The sequence below is a fragment of the Dermochelys coriacea genome, chromosome 1 (assembly GCF_009764565.3).
Source record: "Dermochelys coriacea isolate rDerCor1 chromosome 1, rDerCor1.pri.v4, whole genome shotgun sequence".
Classification (NCBI taxonomy): Eukaryota; Metazoa; Chordata; order Testudines; family Dermochelyidae; genus Dermochelys; species Dermochelys coriacea.
Genome location: NC_050068.2, coordinates 217,338,849 through 217,361,601, shown reverse-complemented (window position 1 = coordinate 217,361,601; position 22,753 = coordinate 217,338,849). Strand labels below are relative to the sequence as shown.

General features: G+C 48.0%; 2 protein-coding genes across 2 annotated transcripts in view; both read left to right on the top strand.

The window, feature by feature from the left end:
• The window catches only part of A2ML1 (alpha-2-macroglobulin like 1), a 41,533-nt gene extending 38,836 nt beyond the window's left edge, over positions 1-2,697 (top strand). The window contains exons 28-29 of the mRNA XM_038414224.2: positions 1,205-1,246; positions 2,120-2,697. Coding sequence (XP_038270152.2) covers positions 1,205-1,245 — 41 coding nt within the window. The 3' untranslated portion in view covers position 1,246; positions 2,120-2,697. The remainder of the gene's footprint in view (positions 1-1,204; positions 1,247-2,119) is intronic.
• Positions 2,698-15,529: 12,832 nt separating this feature from the next.
• Positions 15,530-22,753, top strand: part of LOC119860470 (alpha-2-macroglobulin-like protein 1) — a 34,727-nt gene continuing 27,503 nt past the window's right edge. The window contains exons 1-7 of the mRNA XM_038414239.2: positions 15,530-15,812; positions 16,808-16,970; positions 18,051-18,103; positions 18,881-18,901; positions 19,652-19,811; positions 20,916-21,000; positions 22,026-22,140. Coding sequence (XP_038270167.2) covers positions 15,636-15,812; positions 16,808-16,970; positions 18,051-18,103; positions 18,881-18,901; positions 19,652-19,811; positions 20,916-21,000; positions 22,026-22,140 — 774 coding nt within the window. The 5' untranslated portion in view covers positions 15,530-15,635. The remainder of the gene's footprint in view (positions 15,813-16,807; positions 16,971-18,050; positions 18,104-18,880; positions 18,902-19,651; positions 19,812-20,915; positions 21,001-22,025; positions 22,141-22,753) is intronic.

Genomic DNA, 22,753 nt, shown 5'->3' with positions numbered 1-22,753 from the left:
ATATGATTTGTGTCAAATTACTGGCATTTTTGTTGATGAAACGTTGCTTGCAGATTTTAGCCATTTCATTTCAGGTGATTTCACACCCTTTTGACTTTCAGATTTTGTGTGTGTGTGAAATTCAATAAAACAACTATTTTCCCCCAAAATGAAGAAAAAAACAAAAACAAACCAAAAACAGAAAATGTAAATTCCCTTTTGCTTGAAAGGAGCTCTTTCCCATTGTGAAAAAGACCCGTTTCAGGGCAAAAATATTCAGAAAATCGCAATGTATTTCTCAGCAGAATGGGTCCAGTTTTGAATTAGTGACAAAATGCAAAAAGTCTCACATATGATGTAGTTTCACCTCTGCTGTGAATATTTCATGCACCTCTAGGGATTGTTGTTTATTTGTTCCATATGCACTGTAGAGCCCCCTTTAAAATAAAATAAACTTGCCATCAAAACGCTGCTTCCTCCTCCTCCCCCTGCAACATGTGGAATTAATTCCCCCTCCAAAATACAAGTAAATTGCAGAAAACTTGGAGAGTCAAATTCAGTCCTTGCCCAGGGGCAGGTTTTGGGCTATAAAAATTTCATCGCTTTAAAGTCCAGGATGTCACAGTTGAGCAGCACTAAAAATGGGAGCCTCACAAAGATTCACAGCTTCTCAGTGGAACCTAGTACACCCTTGGCTCTAGGAGGTCCTGAGATCTCCTACAGAAAAGCTCTTTTAGGTCATGTTTGGTTTTTAGTCAATTTCTCTCCCCCACCCCATTGTGACTCAAGGTATCTAAGACTCTTCGATTTACAGCCAGTCATACTTTCAGAAATTCTCGGACCATTTCAAAAGTAGATTTTTCTGACATCTGGCATGTAGACAATACCTCATGGTGATGTTAGGAATAAAGATTTAATCGACAGTCTTTTGAGACAACCTGCATGATGCATCCATCCCAAATGCATACCAATAAAATCTCCCCACCACACTAACATTTATTTGGTCATATTAATTTTAAACTATTATTAAGTCTCCTCCCCCTGTTCGTTACATTGCTCAACCAATGGTAGTCTGAAGATGTTGGAAAGTTCAGCCAACCAGAGCATGGTTGTACCTTCGGTGACCTGGGGGAGGGTTGTAATTCATCTGGGGATCGGGCTTCTCTTCTTGTCCCCCAGCTTTTGTCTGGTGCTGAAAGTAATTGTCTGTTTTCTTTGGTTACAGATGAGCAGGCGACGGTGGAATACGCAGATCCATGCCAGTGAGGTGAGCATGGCTTTCATGGAGTAGTATGCACCATTATTGTGCAACTAATACAAGCACAGGCATGAGGTGAAGAAATGAAGTATTTGCCTCTGAGTCAGTGCGGATCCCAATCCCGGGGGGCTCTGTGCTGCAGGCAGTGGTATGGATGTTTCGGTAGGGGGGTCCTCTCCCATCTGAGTCACTACTGACCCGAGGGCTCCAGTGTGTGATGGGGGCACAGTGTTGCAGGGGGTGCTGTGGGTGGCTCAGAAGGTGCACTCTCCCCTCTGAAAGAAGAAAAGGAGTACTTGTGGCACCTTAGAGACTAACAAATTTATTAGAGCATAAGCTTTCGTGAGCTACAGCTCACTTCATCGGATGCATTTACTGTAGCTCACGAAAGCTTATGCTCTAATAAATTTGTTAGTCTCTAAGGTGCCACAAGTACTCCTTTTCTTTTTGCGAATACAGACTAACACGGCTGCTACTCTCCCCTCTGAGTTAGAGCCTAGCCCAATGCCCCAATATGATGCCAAGGGCGCTGTGCTACAGGGAATGGTGTGTGGGATGTAGTAGAGGGTGCTCTCCTCCCGAGTCTGTACCTACCCTAGTGCCCCAGCATGATGCCAAGGACAGCTGTGCTGATGGAAGTGCTGTCTGTGAGATGAAATGAAAAACTGACTGAATGGTCAATAAAAGATCCCATGGTACTAAGTACAAGAACAGGCAACTTCTTTCATCTCCTAAACTGTTGTGCAGTTTTACTAAACAGCTGCCACGTTCCACCCCAGAAGTGGCTGCATTCAGCCCCTGAGCGTAAGGTGTTTAAGACCCTTCAGAATGAAAGGCACTAGGGAAATGTGTGTAAACTTACTTTTCCCCCCTCTTTTTCAGGGGATGAGATAGACACACCTTGTCCCTGGTGTAATTCACAGGAATTCCTGGTTCTTCCATTGCACTTAACTTATGAGCCAAGAGGGAAGAGAATCTCTATCTACACTGCTCACATGCAGCTCCACAATGCATCAATTAAACCTCTCATCGATCCAGTAAGGGGGTGGGGAAGGAAGAGGTTATAGGGTGAATAGAAGAAACCTTCATTCCTCTCTGTGTAGAAAGAAAAGGAGAAGGGCTGAGTGCCACACAGAAGGCAATCTCAAGGGAATACAAAGGGGGCCTGGGCCAGTTGAGAGCTAGGTAACCCCCTTTAACATTCTCCTAGAGAGAGGGTGGTGGGAGGCTACAAAAAGAGGAATCTGGGGGATGCACCCAAAGGGAGAATGCAGGGCAGTTAATGTTTGGGTACTGGGTTGATGAAGCTAGTGGGAGGGCTAGGAAATACCTACTGAGAATTACAGCGTGATGGATGTAGGGTTAGTTTGCTAGGAGGGGTCAATCTCATATCATGGGGCTATGTTCATATAATCGATTTACATATTGAGAGTTGTTAATAAATTGCAGTTTTGGATGTCTTTTGGCATGTATGTCTGGTGCTGACCCTAATCCTGTTTTTCCTGTGAGGGCATCAAGGGATGGGATATGTCTGTGCTCACTTGTTACGCCCTTGTCTGCAGTCTCCCCAGAACTGGCAGCAACTTTGTTGCCTCCTAAAATCAAGGCACTGAGACTCAATGAAGTATATGGCTGTGAGCATTGTGGATCATGTCTGCAGTGTGGGTATGCATACAGGACTGACCAAATCCTGGTCCAGTCTGCACTGCCCTCCATGTAAAGTCTATGGTGGATTGCCCAGGGCAACCTCTTCTAAGGTGATTCCACAGTCCTGTTCAGGGATGCGGAGCGGTGTCCCCCGCATGACACAGCTAGGCTGGTTGGGCTGCAGCTGTGGAATCCCTGCAGGTGGTGATGGTGCTTCTCTGGAGTCTGCTGGGAATTCTATGCCGAGAACAAGGTGTGACTTCTGGTGTTCTCAGTTGGATCAGTGATACCAAGAGGCAGACTCTTCCTAGCTGCTATTGTTCACTTCTGTCCAGCACCCATCCCCAGGGGGAGCAAATGAAGCACCAGTCCCAAGGTTGGAGTAATGACGGGCCCTGCTGTCTTCAGAAGGGAGAGTAGGTTGGTTGCCACGCAGGCCTAGAACTGGACAACTGAACCAGCTCCAGCTGGGAGTTGGACACGTCCTGAAGGCTGGACATTACTGCTGCCGAGGCAGGGTTGGGAGACTCGACAAGGGGCTAAGTCCTGCCTGTGCGGTGGGAGAGGCCCCTTAGCGAAAGGGCAGGGGCACAAATACCCATCAAATGGCCACATAGTGATGGGAACTGTCCCCAGGATGGAAGCCGAGGCCTGCAATTGCAGATAATGGGCTGCTGTCTCTGGGTTGCTGGGGCCCAGGAGGAGGTAGGAAGGGGAAGAAGTAGTTCTCCCTGTGCCCATGTTGTTTTCCTCCCTGTTTCTCCTCTCCCTAAAGGCTCCTATCTAGGTCTCCCCCTTTCTTCTTGTTCTTCATCTTCTCCTGGGTCTTTTGACTAGAGGGAAAAAGGGAGGAGGAGGAAGAGGACTGCCTGCTGCACTGTGATTCCTGTAGGCAAATGGAAAAGAGCTAGACAGGAGGGTGCCAACTGCAGATGATGTACCACAGGAGCCTGATCGACTTGCCTTCCGCTTCCTGACGAGCAGGCCCACAACTCGGCTCGTTGAGGGCGTAGGGTGGGGAGTAGGGTTGAACGGTAAATATCAAACCGTTAGGGAAATGGCCAGAACCACCCATGTTACTCAGTAAAACTCTCATAGCTTCACCTGTTCTAGGTAATGCCACAGCTTACTGTGTAAATACCCAGAGTTGCACACGTTGCTGGGTATGTTACCCACCGACACAGCTAGATGGGCTACCAATAAATATCCCTGAGTGAGACATTAATTCAATCTCATAAGTGGTGTCAGAGCTCCAGGTGGGCACAACATGCCTAGATGGGGAACTGGGGGTGTTGATTTCAATTTGATTGGAGTCTCCCCAACATTGAGCAGATGGGGTACCAGGTCCTCACAGATGAGCTATTGTGTAATGGAGCTGCATGCTCATGTGCACAATCCCACCGGGTTCAAATGCTATCTGGACTAGCGAGTGCCTCAACTGGGGAGCACACCCTCGGTGCTCAATACAGTGAGGAGCCAAAATGAAAAAGAAACTCTTAAATGGATAAACATTGAACTCAGAGAAATGGGTTTCTTTAAAAACAACACATGCGAGAGCCCTTGTCAAGCGTGCTGCTTTTCAGCTCCTGCCCTGGCCTGGCGGCTGCCCTGAATGACAATTACTCCCCCTTCAACTGCTGGGGAATCTTGATTCCCCTCTCCTGAGCCTGTTTGCTCTAGTGGGGCCAGGTGTCTACCCCTACAGCTCAGCAGAGGGAGCAGGTTACTTGTGGACGGTCTGAGGAAGGGAGGGTGAGAAAGAAGGGGTGATCACTCTAGTTCCTTTGACACCTCTAACTCCCATGTGCTGCCTTTTCTGGGAGAGAATCCCCTTGGTCTTTCTCCTCATCCATCTCCTCATGTTTACTGTGGGGGGGGGGGGGGGGAGGAGGGCGTATCATGCAGAATTAGCTAAAGACAGCTGTCCTGGATTCCATCCACCAATTGACTTGCTACAGTCCTATAAATGGTGTAACATGGTTCCATCCCATTTGTCTTCCACAAGCAGGCTCAGAGAGGCCTCAGGGTTGTGCAAAACCCCAGTCTTTATTTATTTAAGATTGTCCCACCACCAGTGTCCATCTATATACAAGCTTTACAGGTTTGGTTACCTCCCTTACAGGCAGAGTCAACCTTCAGCTCCCTCCCTGACTGACTTCTCCCTTGCTGCCCTCCCTCTTTCTGGCTCCCTCTCAGCCTTTATTGCCCTTGGCTTGTCAGGCCAGCAGGTGTTGCCGATCCTCAGGCCGGCATCGGGCCTTTTCCACCAGTCCCAATCTATTTCCCTTGATTGGAGCTGACCGGGCAGGGGCTAATTAGGTGCTTCTGCACCAGCATCCTGCTACTATGGCAAAGCTGGCTTTCCTTAAACAACTTCTAGCCCTTTGCTGCTCAGTGACCCAGGCCTGGTCCCCACCAATGGTGACTTGTGTCCCTTTGTTCTGGCTGCTGATGAATTGCCCCTTGGGTCCCCTTCTGTGAGTGCTTGGGATAAAGATGGCAGATATGTCATTCAATTTAGTGTAGGGACTTGATGGTTCCTGGATCTTGGGGAATGGGTTAGGGGTCACCTATAGGACCCAGGGTCTAGTCAAACTCCTCACAGCAGTAACTAAATGTTTCCCTTTTCTTACCACAATTCTCTTGCCTTTGTGAATGTGTAGGTTTTGGTCAAATTCCTAGTGGTTTAAGTAGGCCCCTTTGTTGGCAGTCCTTCAGAAAGAAAGCAGTGGTGGAATGGGCTCCAAGAACTGGACTCCTCTCTCATCTCTAGGCACTGTCTATATCAGATGAAAAAGCATTGCAACAAGCTGTTGCTAGGAATGTCTTGACTTTGTAAAGCCTGTACATCGCCTTGTGTCCACACACATCAGCCATCCCAGGCATTTTACAAGTGTTGGTTCTACCAATTGGTTTTAGTACCTGGGGTCAGGTCTTCAGCTCAGATCTGGTTGAACTGGCACCCTCTAGAATGGTCTCTTCCCCAGTGCTGATGGGAAGCCACAATGGTTGCATCTGCTCCAGTTCAGCTGGTTCTCCTAAGACCTACGTCCATCAGAATCATGGCCTCTGGATCAACAGTGGCATGGGGAGAATGCATCTGGACACACAAAGGAACAGGCTTGGGAGCAGAGCCAGGCTCAGTCTGTTCCCCACATATGCTTTCCCTGGTAAATGGTGCCACCTGAGTAGAAGCCACTCCTAGCTGTAACTTATTTGATTGATCTGCACACATGGCTTTCCCAGAACCACAGCTCTCACACAGCCTAGTGCATTTGATCAATTCACTGATGCATCCACTGACAGCTGAGCCCCCACTATCCTTGTGCCATGTGCTTTGCATGTGGGCAGAAGCTTTGCTTCTCCCCTGGATTTCTGGACCTGGTTCCAGTTCCTCTTCATTAGTACTAGGGTTGGTCCCAAGGCACAATATTCAGATTTGGATGTAGGTCTTCAGCATCCCCAAGTTCAGGGGTGTCCAGATCCGGTGTTTTTGAGTTAGCTTGTTATACCAGCTTCACAGGCTGGATCTAGATCTGAACTTCTGCAGAGCCTTCAGCTGTTTAATATCCAGCTCTGAATCTTGTGGCTCACAGATGGGAGGCTTGGTTCAGAGAAGCCTGCAGCTGTTGAGGTGTTGATCAGAATCTCTCAGATCAGCAAGTTCAAGGTCTTGAAATCTCAACCAGGAACAAGGATCTTTCCTCACAAGATATGCTCTGCAGGGGGGAGGCCCTTGAGGAATAAGCTCTTTCCTTCTGATATTTTTGGATTTCCAGTCCTGGCAAGTGCAGAGGCAGCTGTGTAAATGGGAACATAATGTGTTGGACAGGGTTTGGAATCACACCAGTATGACAAAGTGTGGTTGGTAGCAAAGGTTTGGGTTTAAAGTTTAGGTATTCACATTCAAGCTTGGGACAAAAATTCCAGGGATTGGGTGGCTGGTTTTCAAGTTTGCTTTGAGTTTTTGGGTGAAGGTTTCCAAACTTCAGCTGAGTTAGGCAGAAGATTTGGGGCTTCCTGTCTGGGATTTGGGCAGTTCCAGTTGAAGGGTTCAGAGTGTTCCCTGATTTTATGGGAGATTAATAATATTGTTTAGATAATATGGGTTATAGGCTCACCAATTAATCTGATCAGAAGATAAGGTTTTTGTCCCACAATCAGGCTACACAGAATTCACAGGGACCCTCGGGATGTGTGTAACCCTTCTGCCAGGTGGAGCCGGCAGCAACTAGGGCCAGGTTCAATATCTAGGGATTTCTTTCCATCGACATAACACAGAACTAGCTTGAGCCCCCACCCAGTAACCTGGGAAAATTACACACCACCCCTGGGCGCCTCTGAGAGGCAATACTTCCCCACTCACAAACACAGAGTCTGAGCATAGAAAAGAAACTTGTAATGAAAGGAGGGAAATCACCTGATGTTAACTAGGGAAAATGCCACAAGCAGGATTCATAATCATAAAACTGTGAGCAGGACACCCACCCCAGCGTGCATGGGGCAGTGACTTCCTACTCATGTTCTTGAGTTCTACAACCAAAGGTTCCTTTTCTGTGCCCCTATCTGCTGACTCATCTCACCACACTCACAGTGATTGTCCTTGGTCAGTGAGGACCTAGGGTTCAGAAACGCATCTGTGTGAGTTCACCTCCCACCCGGGGAAGAAGGCATCTTGCTTGCTCTGCCATCAGAGCACTTTCTTTGGCTGGCCACCCCGTCAGCCACTGCTCCTCACCATCCTACCAGCCTCTGCCTCTCGCTACCTAGCCACCCCGCCAGCCTTGGTTCCTCCCTGCCTCACAAGCCGCTTGTTCAACAGCTGACTGTCAGTCACCTTCTGCTGCCTCTTTGCTATGACCTCTGGACATCAGTCTGTTAGTGATTTTCAGCTCTTTGCAGACTGGGCAGAAACACTGCCCCACCACAAAGGAGTTCAGCTCTGATTGAGCTTTTAAAATAACAAAGAATGAAGCCTATTTAGCTCTTTCTTTGAACAGTGAGGAGGAACTTATTAAACCAGTCTGCGGAGGACCCTTGGGGAGGCTCCACATCTCCTGGCTGGGCACCTGTCCCCACTCCTCTTACGTCCACAGGGTTTTGGCATTGGAGCCCTTGGCTTAACAAGGTCCTTTCAGCTGAGGGTGACCCGTCCCCCCACATTTGGGACAGGTTAAGCACAGTTCTGCTCCCCTTTACTCATACAGTAAAGACAACAACACTGATAACAACATTTCACTACCCCTGCATTCAGTACTAAAGTGATTTGTAACCCAGCACCAGCCAAAGTTGATCACTTTGAGCAACATAGCTCTATTTGCTGGATATCTAAGCAGAGCAGGAGCAAACTGTATGTACGTGAACACACCTAAAGTCTCTCCCCCACCCAGTTAGCTGTCAAGGAAGAATACATTCAGACCCTCCTTACAGATGTATGACGAGGAACCTCACACTGAGAACAAAAGGCAGCTTTAAGCCTTTTATTGAGATAAATGGAACAGTAATGGAATAGTAATCAAATAATCAACCAATTACTAAAGCAAGCAAGCAGACTGGCCTTATAAGCTACATGCAATTGTTCTAGTCTGAGGTTTAAAGTTTAGGGGGTTGGATTGAACTGTTGGGCCAAGATTGCAGGGGAGGAGTTCAATTTTGACGAAGGTTTCTGAGTTGGTTTCAGGTTTCAGCCTCTGTGCGTGGGCTCAGTGAACCAAGGATTAATGGGCTACAGAAGGTATGTCTACACTGCAATTAAAAACCCACAACTGGCCCGGGTCAGCTGACTCTGGCTCACAGGACTCAGGCTGAGGGGCTGTTTATTTGAGGTATAGACATTCGGGTTTGGACTCGGGCTGGAGCCTAGGCTTTAGGATCCTGCGGTGTGGGAGGGTCATGATAAACAGATCATTGGCCCAAGAACCCAAGTCAGCTGGTATGGGCCAGCCACAGTGTCTAACTGCAGTGTAGACATAGACTGAACTCCTCTCTAGCTCCAGGTCATGGAGAAGACTCTTTGGCAAGGGATAGCATGTATGTGGGGAGTTTACACTGATGTTGCCTATGTTTCAGGTTAAGGTTTCATTGTTCAGTCTGAGCTATGGGGCCATTGTCTGAGTTTAGGGAGTGAGAACTGAGATGTGTTCTCATTCAGTCCAAACTCTCTCTCACTCGATTCCTGGAGACTCTATCATGAAGACAAAGTTACTTTCACTTGAGGTGGCGGAGGAAGTGAGACACATTTTCCAGCTGCTGTCTTTCCATAAAAGAGATCTTATGCTCTGAGGGATGGATACCATTAGCCCCACTTTAAACCTTCCCCTTTGCCTGAGATCTGTGATTCTCCCATGAAAACCACCAGCACAGGTCTGCCATGAGCCAATAAACAACAGCTGAGGAGTGCCAGCCGTGAACAGAGGGAGGCTGGGCCTACAGCTGAGAGAACTCTCTGACCTGCCTGTTCCTGCTCCTGTTGCTTTGTTTTCCTAGCATTTGTTTTCTCCACCCTTTACTTGGCTTTCAGAGATGGTGTGTGCTCCGTTACAGCAGCGTAAAGCAGGAGGAACTCCCCTGAAATCAGGGACTGACTGAGTTATGTAAGTGACACTGTGGTCTCAGTGTAGCCAGACTGTCAGGGCAGGAGCCTAGCAGGGCCCCTGTCAGTGTCATGTCTTTCTTTCTAGGAATGTTTTTAGTGAATTCCTTCCTTGTGAATGTTCCTGGATCAACAGTCATGGGGAGTGAAGGGCTCTGTGCATCCCTGATAAAAACAATCTTTGTTAAACTGGAGCAAAGACATATCAGTAATGAGAACAACATATGTACGAACAAACTCTTGAATGAACATTCTAGTTACAAAAATTAAAAAGTCAGCAAACCAGGAGAGTCAAAGTGCAGGGCGCATTTCAACATTTGTGATTAAAGCACATGACTGAGAGGCAAGAGACCACCATCTAATCCCGGCTCTGCCCCCAACTTTGAGTGAAAAGGGACTTTGAGCAAATCCCTTTTCTCTGTGCTATAGTTTCCCCATGTTAGAAGCAGAGATAATAACCACCAGGGGGCTGGGGTGGGTATAAGTTATTCACGTTTGCAAAGTGTTTTGAGACCCATGGATGGAAGGGGCCAGAGAAGGACACATTATTACTCTCTTACAGAACCACTCAATTTCTGGGGCTGGAGGTTCCAAGTGAAGGGGAGGTGAATGTTGGCGTCACACCAGTAGCATCAGCCACATTGTCCCCCATGGGAAAGTTTCCCCCAAATCTCCTCTGGGGTGACAGTTGTTCTGGAGCCCAGTCAAATACCACAGCACCCAGGTCCATGATTTTCTCCTTTATTTTCATTCTTTTCACACTCAGGAAAATTCCCAGATTAAAATGATCAAAAATAATCAGACACCCCAAAAATTCACCAGGAAATGGCTACTGGGGCAAGGAGCTTTAGCTCAGCCTGCACCTAGCCCTGCAATCCAACATGCACCCTGTGGACATCACCCACCCACCCAGTGCTGATAACCCAAACCCTCACAGGTGGGGATGTTGGGGCATCCCTTGTCCCTCAGCCCAGCAAGGACAACTCAGGAATCCTGCTGAACGGGGGCAGGGCCTGCTGCTGGGAGCACGACTTCCATCTGACATCCTCCTCCCTGTGGCTGGAACAAAGGAGAGGGGCAGATCACCCAGGAGCCATTTAGGGAGGAGAGTGAGTCAGAGTCGATAAACAGACATATTCTACGTTGCACCTCTTAGACATGCAGCACAAAAGGCACAGACCAAAGGAGAGGGGGCAGAGGTGATTTTAAGTTACTTGGGGCTACACAAACTCTGAGCCAACTGGGGACCAGTGAAACACCTACTGTGTTTGTAAATTAACAAGGCTGTGGTTAGTTTGCACCTCCCCCCTGCCCTCGCTGGCAGTTTTAGCTGAGAGGTCAAAGATTGAATTGGTCATGTATAGTGAATGCCTTTCTTCATGCTAGAGGAGAATGCCTGGGTGAGGCACATATGTGAGGGTTAATAATATGAATGAGATTGTACCAGTGCTGTCTCTGGGGGCTGTGGAGAAATGGAGACATTTGCATAGTTATAATTACCAGATTGTGGACTATGAAAGTTTATGGATGCTGCAGATAGTATAAACTGTGTATGGATCCCAACATTAGTTTAAAGTACATGAATACTCCACTGCTAGAGAAAAATACCATATTAGAAAATCAATAATACACCCCAGAATATCATGAATCTGTTTCTTTAAAATGATTTGTGTTGTTTCCACTTAATATTGAGCAAAACAAAGGAGTTCAGGGAGGAAGGGAAGATCATGTTGATTTCCTCTTTGATGAAGTTGGCAAGGTCTTTCACAGAGGCAGAAGAGGGTGGTGAAGTGGGAAGAGATTTAGGAAGGAACAACAGGTGTTGGAGGTTAATAGGATGGATTTGTGGTGGCCATCATAAGGATGTGTTGAGGGTATGAGAGAGAATTAAAATTGCTCTGGTCGTTTAGTGACTTTTACTCTGCACTTTCAGACTCTCTGATATTTGTTTGGTTCTTAAAAAATAGTAATAATTTGCCTTTCCCTGACATATTCCATCTTTACAAACACAATGCCCTTGATGGGGTAGTTCAGTGTTGCTATCCCCATTTTAACCACAGAGAAACTAAAGCATAGAGATGTGAACTGATTTGCCAACATTCCCGGACTTCCAGTCTTGAACTTGGACCATAAAATGATGCCCTTCATATTTACATATGACCTCAACTTTGAATCTCCTCTTCTTCTGCCTTTTCATTTTTAAATTAAAATGTTCATTTAAGAGTTTGTGTGTATTTATTTTGCTCACATTCTTGATGGGGATTTGCAGCCTTCTCCCCAGGGCTGTGTATCCAGCAACTTTCACATGGAAGAAATCTGTGAAACACATTCGTAGAAAGAAATGACATAGACATGAGCCACATGCATCCTTGCTCGTTTCTATCCAATTCTGAGGCTCCAGCCATATTGAGATCTTAGGCCAGGTCTACAGTAAAAAGTTAGGTCAGCCCAGCCCAGCCTTGTAGTTGAGCCAACCTAACCCACAGTGTAGTGTCAACCGCTAGGTTGACAGGAGAATTTCTTTCTTGACCTAGCTACCAACTCTCAGGTAGCTGGATTACCTATGCTTACGGGAGAAACCCCTCCCATTGGCATAGGTAGTGGCTACACTGAAGCTCTCAGTGACGCTGCTATAATTCAGTCAGTCACTGACTTCGCTGGAGCACCTCCAGATTTACACTGCTGTAACTGAGAGCTGTGCTTGGTCACTGGTTCAGAACACTGGGTAGAGACTCAGGAGAGAACACAGCTGGGCAAACAAAGCAGCAGGAGCAGGAATGGGCAGGTCAGAGAACTCTCGCAGGTGCATGTCCAGCCTCACTCTATTCATGGTACTCACACTGTGCTGGCCCCTGGTGCTGCCCATGAGCTGTCATTTATTAGCTCATGACAGATCCACACTGGCAGTTTTCATGGGAGAATCATGGGATCTCAGGCAAAGGGGCAGGTTTAAAGTGGGTCTAACAGTGCCTGGCCCTCAGAATGTAAGGGGTCCCTTTTCTATGAAGAGATGGAATCTGGAGAATGTGTCCTCCGCAAGAGAAAGTAACTTTGTCTTCATGATGTAGTGTCTGTGGATGCAGAGAGAAATGGTTTGGACTGAATGAGAATGAGCCTCAGCCTTCACCCCCCAGACTCAGACAGCAGACCCAAAGCTCAGACTGTACAGTGAAATCTTCACCCAGAACAAAGGCAGCATCAGTGCAAACTCCTCTCCACCCCATGTGCTACCCCTTGCCAATGTGTCTCAGCCCTACCCCTGAGCAGCCCAGCACTAGGGACTACAGGGGAATTCAGCCTCCACAGCCCAACTGGGAAGGAAAAGCCTGGTTCTTGCCTGAGCTTTCCAAGCCTCTGACTCTGCAAACCCAAGAGATCCCCCCACCGGCCCACCGACCATTGGGTCGATTCCAAACACCTGGAAGTTCAGGAGTTCAGACCTGACTCTCAAACTACAGTTGGCTCCTGTCTGAACCAAAACAAGGGACTGGCCATCCCTGACCTTGGGAGTTTTAAAGACCTAGCTCCAAATGTGTGGTAGTATTAATGAACAGGAACTGGCCCACCAGCTCCACAGCCCAGTAAGACAGCTGTAGGCATCAGAGCAAGAGCAAGTGGCTCAGGGACAAGTGGGCAGTTGTGGATGCAGTAAGATCAGAGGGAACCATGGTGTCCAGCTGGTAAATATCCCTTTTCATCGGTAGTTTTGCAGTGGGAAGCCCTGGCACTGGTCTATCACCAACAAATATGTAAAGGCTGGGAGCGACCCATGAGAGCTGCCAGTGCCGGTTTCAGTGCCACCTAAAACACATGCAGGGAACAGTGGATTGCCTCTGTTCCCAAGGCAGCTCTCTGTCCCTGCTGCTTTGTTTGTCCAGTTGTGTTCCCTCCACTTCACTGTAGACCCAGAGGCAGAGTCTCTGCTGGGCAGTCCACAGAGAGCCAGGCTTGATTCTAGCTTCACGAACATCTTTTCTTCATAATTTTTTCTCTCTCACTTTCATGAGTGAATTTTAGCAGCTGGTGGATCAACAGCCACTAGAGACCAAAGCACTCAGTGTATTCCCAGAACAAGTTCAGCACAGACAAACTTCTCCACCCAGCACCCACACTGCCAAGCAATGTGTCTCGCTCTGATCTGCAGGGATCACCTACCTTGGATGCATCTGGGCAAGGGAAACATGGTGGGGATGCCAGGACATTGCTGGCATGCGCTGTTTGGTGGTCTCGCTTATTCTTGTACGTTTCAGTGCACTGTGCACAGCACTGGAGTTTTTTACAGAACTGGTTGTGTTCATCCATGCACTGTAGTGCTGGCAGCTTTGGCTGCTCCAGGATGTTCTCAGACTCCTGGAGCACCTAATCCATTGTGCCCAGTGCTGTTAGAAGCAACTTTTTGAGGGACTCTTCCACTGCAAAGCACTACATTGTGTGACGGAGTCTGGAGGATCAGCCGCCCCTGGACAGCTGTAACCCTTACGAATTCCCACCAAAGCTGGGTACTAACTATTTCAGATGACACCAGTTCAGCTGGACCTGAGCTCAGACCTTCATCCCAGGCATTGCAAACAATTGGCACAACCGATGCTGGCAAAATGTCCGGCTCTGCTGTTGTGCGCGGACTCCAGGTGCTGCACAGGCACTGCAGGCTTAAGGCAACCCAAGCACTGGTTTGCTACAATGCTTTTTTGTTGACGGGGGGACCTACAGCTAAGAAGGTTGTTTGTTCTTTTTGACCCACTCAACCACTGGCTTCTCTACTTAGCCTGTCAACAAGGGAGCAAGGCAGAGCTGATTGTGATGCTGGCTCTCCTTTGGGACACTAGGATATGGACTGAGACTTGCTGTATCATTTCACAGAGCCCACTAACAAGCTGTCCGCTGGGAACAACTTCCAACTGCTACAGTTCTGAGTCCAAAGGGACCTCAAGAATGCCTAGGGGAAGGGCTAGGTGTCCAACAGGGGAAGGGCTCCATATCTCATATCCAGATCCCCCTGCCTGAATTGCATGGCATAATTGCCTTCTTTGCTCCAAGGAGGAGCCGTCCCAGGAGGCAATACAATGGGCAATTCATTTCCAGCCAGAACAAAGGGATACAAGTGACAGGTGATCAGAACCAGGCCCGGGTCACTGAGCACCAACATTCAAGCTGTTTATCCAGGAAAAGCCAGTCTGGTCGAATGTCTGTATGGGGACTTTGGAGGGGGACACCATGTACTGATTGGTGGACAGAATACAGGAGGCTGTCATTGGCTAAGGGACATTCTGTACGATACACCCCCCTTGCTGCTGAGGAGTATAATCGTGGGAAGGAGACCGAGGGAGAGAAGGGGGGGAAGACAAAGCCCCCTCCCATCACTTTGCTCAGACAGCCCCCAAAGGAAATTACCCAGCAGCAGCTTCAGAGACCTTGGAGGAAGAGGAATATTTCAGCCCCTGCTCCCCACACACTGAGTATCTCCTGGGAGGATGTGGACAGCCATCGCCCTGAGCTGTTTGCTGCACTTCACGGCCACTTCACCCATACTGTGAGTGATGCCAAAACTCCATTTCAATCCCAGTCATCAGGGGAACGACTTAAACAAATGGACCATTTTCCCATCTAGTCTGCTCCCCCGCCTCCTGCCACCAGCAGGTCAGACCAATGGGCCATTGAGTCTGGGATCCCACTTTCCAGACCAGATCGGATCATTCGTCCTTCAGGTCACACATCCGGCCTCCTGCACTCCGAGAGCAGACCACTGACCCATGGAGTCTGACATCCTGCCCTTGCCACACTAGGGCACATCACTGGGCCCTCTAGACTGCAGCCATCAGAGGCTATAGGTATCTGGAGGGTGTAAACACCAAGGAGGGAGAGGAGGAGTTTAGGGAAGCCCAAGAAAAGGAAGAGAGGAGTAGAAATAAAAATCCGAACATGGAGATATCTCCAACCTGAATCAGCAGGAGACATTTCCTATGAGTGAGGGGTCAACTAATCCCCACTGGGGGATCCCCATTGCCTTTGACATTTACACTATGTCAAAGCACAGCCTTGAAAGGGACTATGCTGCCTGCGGCTGCTGGGCAGCGTTTGTGTCTAGGGGTGCCCATCACTCTTGCTGAGGCCTCACTCTAATTCACAGCTGTGCTCTTTTCTCCCTGCTGCAGACATTACATGGTGGTGATCCCTGCAGACCTCCACTACCCGTCATCCCAGGCTGCCTGTGTGCATATCAAGTGTAACGTGGGGAAGCTCTATGTGACCCTGCTGCTGGAGCGCTCTGGGGGACAGGATGTCTTGTTGCGAAAAGAGATCATGAAGGAAAAGACCTTTGAGTGTGGCAATTTCCAGGTGAGACTCCCTCTGCTAATGCTCTTACTCCTCCTCCATTTCCCTCTCTTCAAAGACCTTAGCACAGGGAAAGGTGTTGGTTTGGCAGCCCCTCATGGCTGTACCCTATAGTTATCCCCAGATCAGGTACAAGGTGGGTACGTTTCCTACACTCACCATGGCCACTACAGTTCCTCCAACTTGCCCTGGAAGGACCCACTGCAGCAGAAGCAGGAGAGGTCTGTCTCCATGCTCCCATTCCGTCCAGGCCTCTTTCCTGAGAGAAACAAGGAGGAGGCCAGTTCGTGCCAAGGGTGATGGTGCTTTGTGGGATGTGGGGACTGAGACCCAGCTGTCCAGTTCACACACAGGCCACTGACAGCAGCCAGAGGAGAATGTGTGTGTGTGTGGGTTGTTTATAAGCTGCATTGCCACAGCTGATTCCCACTGAGATCTAGAGTGAGGGGGATTTGCCCAGGTAGTGACCCTTCCAGTACAAAAGAGCTAGGATTTAGCTGTGGTTTCTTTATTGAGGCTGCTGGACACAGGCAGACCCTCTGGCTCTCTGGTTCTCCCGCTGACTGACCCGGCCTGGGCTGCCTGCTGGTACCACACTGAAGACCTAGCTTCATGGAAGTGGCTGCTGATTACACTGCAGCCCTCTCTCTCTCCCCTATGCTTCCTTGCTAACTTCTCCCACCTTTCTGTCTTCTCGTGGCCTTTGCCCACCTTCACCCCTACGTGCCAGGGCTCAGAGGCATCACTTGCCTCCTTTTCTCTGCTATTGCAGTCTCCTGGCCAGAAAAGAAATGGATGAAGCCCATGCCTGGTGGTTCCTAGCTGAATCTGGATCTGAGGAGCTGAGACTTTTCAGTACATGCCACTGGGTGAGGGGGGGGGGGGTTCCGCTTTTCTGCTTTCCCCTCCCCTGCTCCTGGCCAGGACCCCAGAGAGTTAACCTGGGGCTGCTCACTCTCTCTCTCTCTCTCTCTCTCTCTCTCTCTCTCCATATCCAGGTTGTGCTTCCAGCTAACAGCACCGAGGAGGTTGCCAGCATCAAACTGTTCATCACTGGCCGCAGGATCGATATTCATGAGGAGAAGAAGGTTCTGATCCGCAGAGTCAACAGCGGCACCTTCATTCAGACAGACAAGCCCATTTACAAACCAGGACAGACAGGTGAGAGCTCCTGGTAGGAGCAGGTAGTGCCCATATGTGTGGGTGTCCACTCACATAAACCTTCCCCTGTACACAGCCTGGGGCAGATCCTCTTGGGAAGCAGGGTTTGGGTGGTTTTCCAACACTGTTCCACCCTTTCCTCTAACCTGGTGGCCATTTCAGCCTCTGGCATAAGTTCAAATTGCCTCTAGGTTGTTTTAACTCATGCTGGCTTGAACACCCCAGTAAGCCCAGAGTGCAAACCAGAGCAGAGAGGGGCTGTGTCCTGTATCCTGCTTTGCTTCTGTAGCTCTCAACAAACAAGTTGTTAGTTTTCAGATGATGCCTCCCAAGGCATATCTTGTACAAAGGTTATTACAATGGTGCATAGGGTGTGAATACAGTGGTGCATTCCCTCACAAAGGGCCATTCCACTAGTCTAAGAACACCAGAGCACAATGTGCTCTAGGCCTTTTTCCAGCCTCAGCCTATTTCCAATGTGCCACTACACCACCAGTCACAGCAACTTTACCCGACCCATGGATTCCCCTATCATAGCTGCCCTATGTACAGCCTAGTTTATGTGTGAGCCTCATTGCCCTCTATTGGATGGAGTGCAAACTGCTCAGCAGTATGTTATAGGCCCTATACTGGTAGCAGTCAATGGAGATTCTCCTTTAGCTCAAGTAGACTGTTCCAGGGCTCTTGGAGCAAGAGGATCTGAGTTATATCCCTGCTGCTGCTGTGAAGTTCTGAATGGCCACAGTGTGTAGCATTGTGATGAGTGTGAAACTCCAGGAGGCCACACATCAAGTATCTGCAGGTGAACATGCTGGGAATGTACTTGTGAATGTTTGTGTGTGTGCTGGTGACATAATCAATACTACTCACAAATGTATACCCTGTGTGTGTATAAGGTAGGGACATAGGTGAATAAGAACTGGAACAGCACGGGGGCTGCAGGGCAGGATTGATGAGCATGGCAGAGCTGCGTGGGGAGCCCAGGACAGGAATAACAGGGGGGGCTGCAGGACAGGACTGAGTTAAATAGCTGATAGGTCTCCATTTTCTAAATTGTCTCCATTTTCTTTTCCCCCTCAGTGAAATTTAGAATCGTGACCCTGAATGAGGATTTCATTCCACTCAATGACACGGTGAGACATGTATGAGAGGATGTGAAGGAATCTCCTGTTTCAGATCCCTTTTGTCTTAGTCTCCCCCCATCCTTGTCCAAGTTCTGTTGCTTCTTTAGCTCCCAAATACATACATGGGCTTTGTTTGTCAAGTGTCTGAAGAAGAGGAACACCCAGAATAATAACTGGTAACTCAGTATTAAAGGCAGATGGGAATGGTGTCCAATTGCTGAGCATGGAGCCCTGCTCGTGTCAGCAAAATGGGCACCCAAAACAGAAATTTTGTAAATGCCGATTCCTTATTGAGAGTCTATCAGCTCCTTCTGCTGTTCATGTGCAGCCTCCACTCTAGGGATGGTGCAGGTTTGTTAGGAGTGCACCACTTCCTCCTCTTGGATGTACAGTGGGGATTGGATTGTTTGTAATGAGGGCTCACTCAGGCAAGAACTTACCTGGGACTCTTCTAAGGGATGGCCATTCCATAGTGGAGTCTGAGCTAGTGTCAGACAGGAAGGGGTTTCCCTTAGGTGGGGATTATTGGAGAATAGTCTATTTGCAAACGTGGGGTGATTACCAACCTGGCTTTTACACTCTTCCTCTTGCCAGGCCTCAGTGTAATGGGCTGTGCCACCATTTCTCTGGTGACCCTTATGCAATTAGTATTGTTTGTCAGGGATCTGAGCTCCCAGGTCATTGATCAAACTGCTCTCCTTGAGAAGCTTTGTGTTTCTAATGCATTGTTTACACTGATGAGAGTGTGTTTCTCTCTTATAATGTTGCTGCCTCTTTTTTCCGCAGTACCCATTGGTGTTTCTTCAGGTGAGTGTCACACAGACAAAAAATGGTATTTTTGGTGCAGGTTGCAATAATTTGTTTACATTCTTGACTGTGTAGGTTTCAGAGTAGCAGCCGTGTTAGTCTGTATTCGCAAAAAGAAAAGGAGTACTTGTGGCACCTTAGAGACTAACAAATTTATTAGAGCATAAGCTTTCGTGAGCTACAGCTCACTTCATCGGATGAAGTGAGCTGTAGCTCACGAAAGCTTATGCTCTAATAAATTTGTTAGTCTCTAAGGTGTCACAAGTACTCCTTTTCTTTTGACTGTGTAGATGCCACAGGTCTTTGTTTTGAATTTTAGAAGTTAATGGTTCTAGAAATTAGATGTCTTCAGGGCTTTCCTCTGTATTCTAGAGACTTTGAACCAAGTTCTGCTCTGTTACATCAGTGCAAATCTGAGTTACTTGAGATTTACACCACTGTGAATGAGAATTCACTTTGGACCTTAATAATTACAGTTTAGAATTTTAAGAGATCTTTTCTCTAGATCAGAGCATCACTGGTCTTAGAAGCTACAACTATGTAGCCTTCAGGATTTCTAGAATATCTGGGCCATATGAAGCCCAAGAGACAAATGATTTTAGAAGCTTTAGAGCTTGGGTTCTAGAGCTAAGGCCAGTTTAGAACCTGTTAGGTAATATCATCTAGAACCCTTGAAATAGTTGGATGTTGTGGATTCTGGATCATTTAGATGCTGGAGCAGTTAATTATGCCTCTCTGCTGTGGGTGCAGGACCCTAACAATAACCGGATTGGCCAATGGCTGGATGTGGCTCCACAGGAAGGCATTGCAGATCTGTATTTCCAGTTAGCTGCTGAGCCCCCACTGGGGATGTACATCATCAGCGTGGCCAACAAGAAAGCACACAGCAGCTTCTCCGTTGAGGAGTACGGTACGCCTGGGGAGAAAGACAGCTATAGGGCAGGGGGAATTTTATCTGTGGGAGACAGATCCCACCTGGGGAAAGGCACGGCATTTTGGTATGAGAAATCTCCTGTGGATGGATGTGGAGTGCTTCCTAGGAGGGAAGGTAGTCACCTCTGACAAGGAAGGGAATCAAATCTGGTCTGATCTGAGAAGATGTCCCTGGATATTGCTAAGGAAGGAGATGATTCTCTGACACCCTCCCCCCCGTTTAGTGTGGACAAAGAGAGCTGTGTGTACACACCAGTCTGGTTAGGTACAGACTGCAGAGGCTATGACAGGACAATAGCAGCACTGAGCTTTCTGTCACAGCTGGCTGATCCCCAAAGCTGACTGTACCAACAATAGGTTTCCGATGAAGTGAGCTGTAGCTCATGAAAGCTTATGCTCTAATAAATTTGTTAGTCTCTAAAGTGCCACAAGTACTCCTTTTCTTTGTACCAACGATGTTAGGGGACGATTTTCAAAAGATCCCAAGTGACACAAGAGAATGGTGACTTTCAATAGAACATATGCTCCTAAATCATGTGAGTGCACTGGTTATTTCTAAGGACAAAGCTGAATTTGTATACTCCCCTTCCGAAAACTGCTGGAGAAAGGGTTCATAGCTCAGTGTTTTCTGTCTGATTTCTCTACAGAGGAGCAACAGGAGCACACTGATAGCTATGGCAGCCTCTTTCCCTCTCCAGGTTTCAGATTAACAGCCATGTTAGTCTGTATTCGCAAAAAGAAAAGGAATACTTGTGGCACCTTAGAGACTAACAAATAAATTTGTTAGTCTCTAAGGTGCCACAAGTACTCCTTTTCTTTTTCCCTCTCCACTCATTACAAACAGCTGCCATAAGGTGAAGGACATTAACAGACAAATTCACTGTTGTTTGGGCCCCTACAGAGCCACAGATCCAACACCAAGAGGGAGAATTAGGCAGGAGTGGAACTATACCTACATGTCATAAAAGAAAAAAATGGGACCCCCAACGCTACCACAGTTCAGCCCATGTTCATTCTCTTCATGGCCGGCTCCTCACCACCGTGTAACTTCCCTCCATTCTCTCTGGTTCTTTCCTTCCAGTGCTGCCAAAATTTGAAGTGGTTTTTGAGGAGCCAACTCAGATTTATGCTTTGGATAAAACCTTCCTGCTCCGCGTGTGTGGCAGGTGAGGTGGCTGATCTGGGGGGAGGGAGCTGCTAGTAAACTCCAGCTTGGGATGAGCAGCCCCCCCCCCATCTATTAGGGGAACCTGTAACTGAGTGACTGTGTCTCCATTATATTAGGCCAAGTTCATTCCTGGCAGCCCTTTGACTTCTTTAAATACCTAGAAAAATCACCCTAATTATTAATTGTCTCCCATTGCTCTAGCTCCTTTCATCCTAAAGGATCTCAGAGCTCTTGACAGAGTGCATATGCAGAGATCACCCAACCATTGAAATATAGTCATTTCTGGGGTGGAGCACAGCAGATATTCTGTGCTAGTCACTCCACAGAACAAGACAATGAGAGGGGAAAGGAAGAAAAATTTCACCAGATGATACTGGAGGGGAAATTCCAGGGAGGCAGAATGGGATGGCTCCAGGTGGAATTTGGCCAGGACATGGGGATTATAGATTGACGAAGAAGAGCAGCCCCTCACTGAGTTAGCCTCATCAGACCCTGGAGTATCATGCCTCTACTATCGCTCAGGGCACTGGAGTTAGTACAGACTCAAAGGGTAGAGCGTCTCCGCTGAACAGCACTTTATACCCCTTCGCCCCTTGCAGCACAGGGTCCCCAAGTACAGCGTGCTCAGATACCACAGCGGTGGGAACAGGGTAAGAGCTTACACAGATAGAGAGAGAGAGAGATGCTGGGGCACTGACTCAGACGGAAGAGTCTGAGAAGACTTAACAAAACCAGCAGCCCCTAGGTTTGGCTTGGAGGTCTTCCATCCAAGAACTGAGCAGGCCAGCCCTGCTTAGTGGCTGAGATTGGACAAGATCATGGTTCTCATTGCTTGTACAGCTGCATCTACTTGGTACGCTTCATACACAGTGAATATCCATGAAATAAATCAGATCCGGAGATGCACTAAAGCACACCAACCCATATTCCTCTGTTTTCTTTGTGTGTGTGTGTGTGTGTGTGTGTGTGTGTGTGTATACCCCTTTCCATGTGGTCCCCCACCTCCTGCACTTTCTCACATAGATACACCTATGGGAAAGGCGTGCAGGGGAAGATCCAGGTCAGCCTGTGCCAGAAGAGTTGGTGGTATTTCTACAGTACTCGGCGACCTCCTCTCTGTCAACACTACAACAACCAGGTGAGCCACTTAACAAGAGCTGAGCCCCACAGGGTGACACTCCTGTGAAGCAGGAGCTGCGATGCCAGCCGAGGTGGGCCAAGGGGAAAGAGACGCAATGCAAGACATGTTATTTTAATTGATTTCACCCCATGTCTAAAACCTGTTTTTGTTCTCTGGCCCCATAACCAGCTGCCATTGTCTGTATTGTTCTTGTTAATAATCTTGGCAGTTGTCCTTTATTTGGTAGTTCATCCCTTGCCTGGTCTCTTTTTTAACTTTACCTGTTCTATATGATTTTTTCCCACTGAACCATTTCAGATTTAACGTAACACATATTAAAGTCGGAAAGCCCGAGAAGCCTTTTAACAGGGGCAACAGAGTAGACTCCTCTTCAGAGAGGCCTTTCCACCACAAAAATGACAACCTCAGCATTGACACCTTTCCTCCCCAAAACCACCAGCCAACCACCTCTCTCTCTCTCTCTGTCCCCCTCATTGTCTTGCTCTCTTTGGTGCTGAGATCCACCCACTGATGACACCATGTCGTGTTGTTTGGTGGTGCAGACAGAAGCAAAAGGCTCAGCACTATGTGCATACAGTGGTGTTTAGTGAGACTTACCTCATTAACTCTT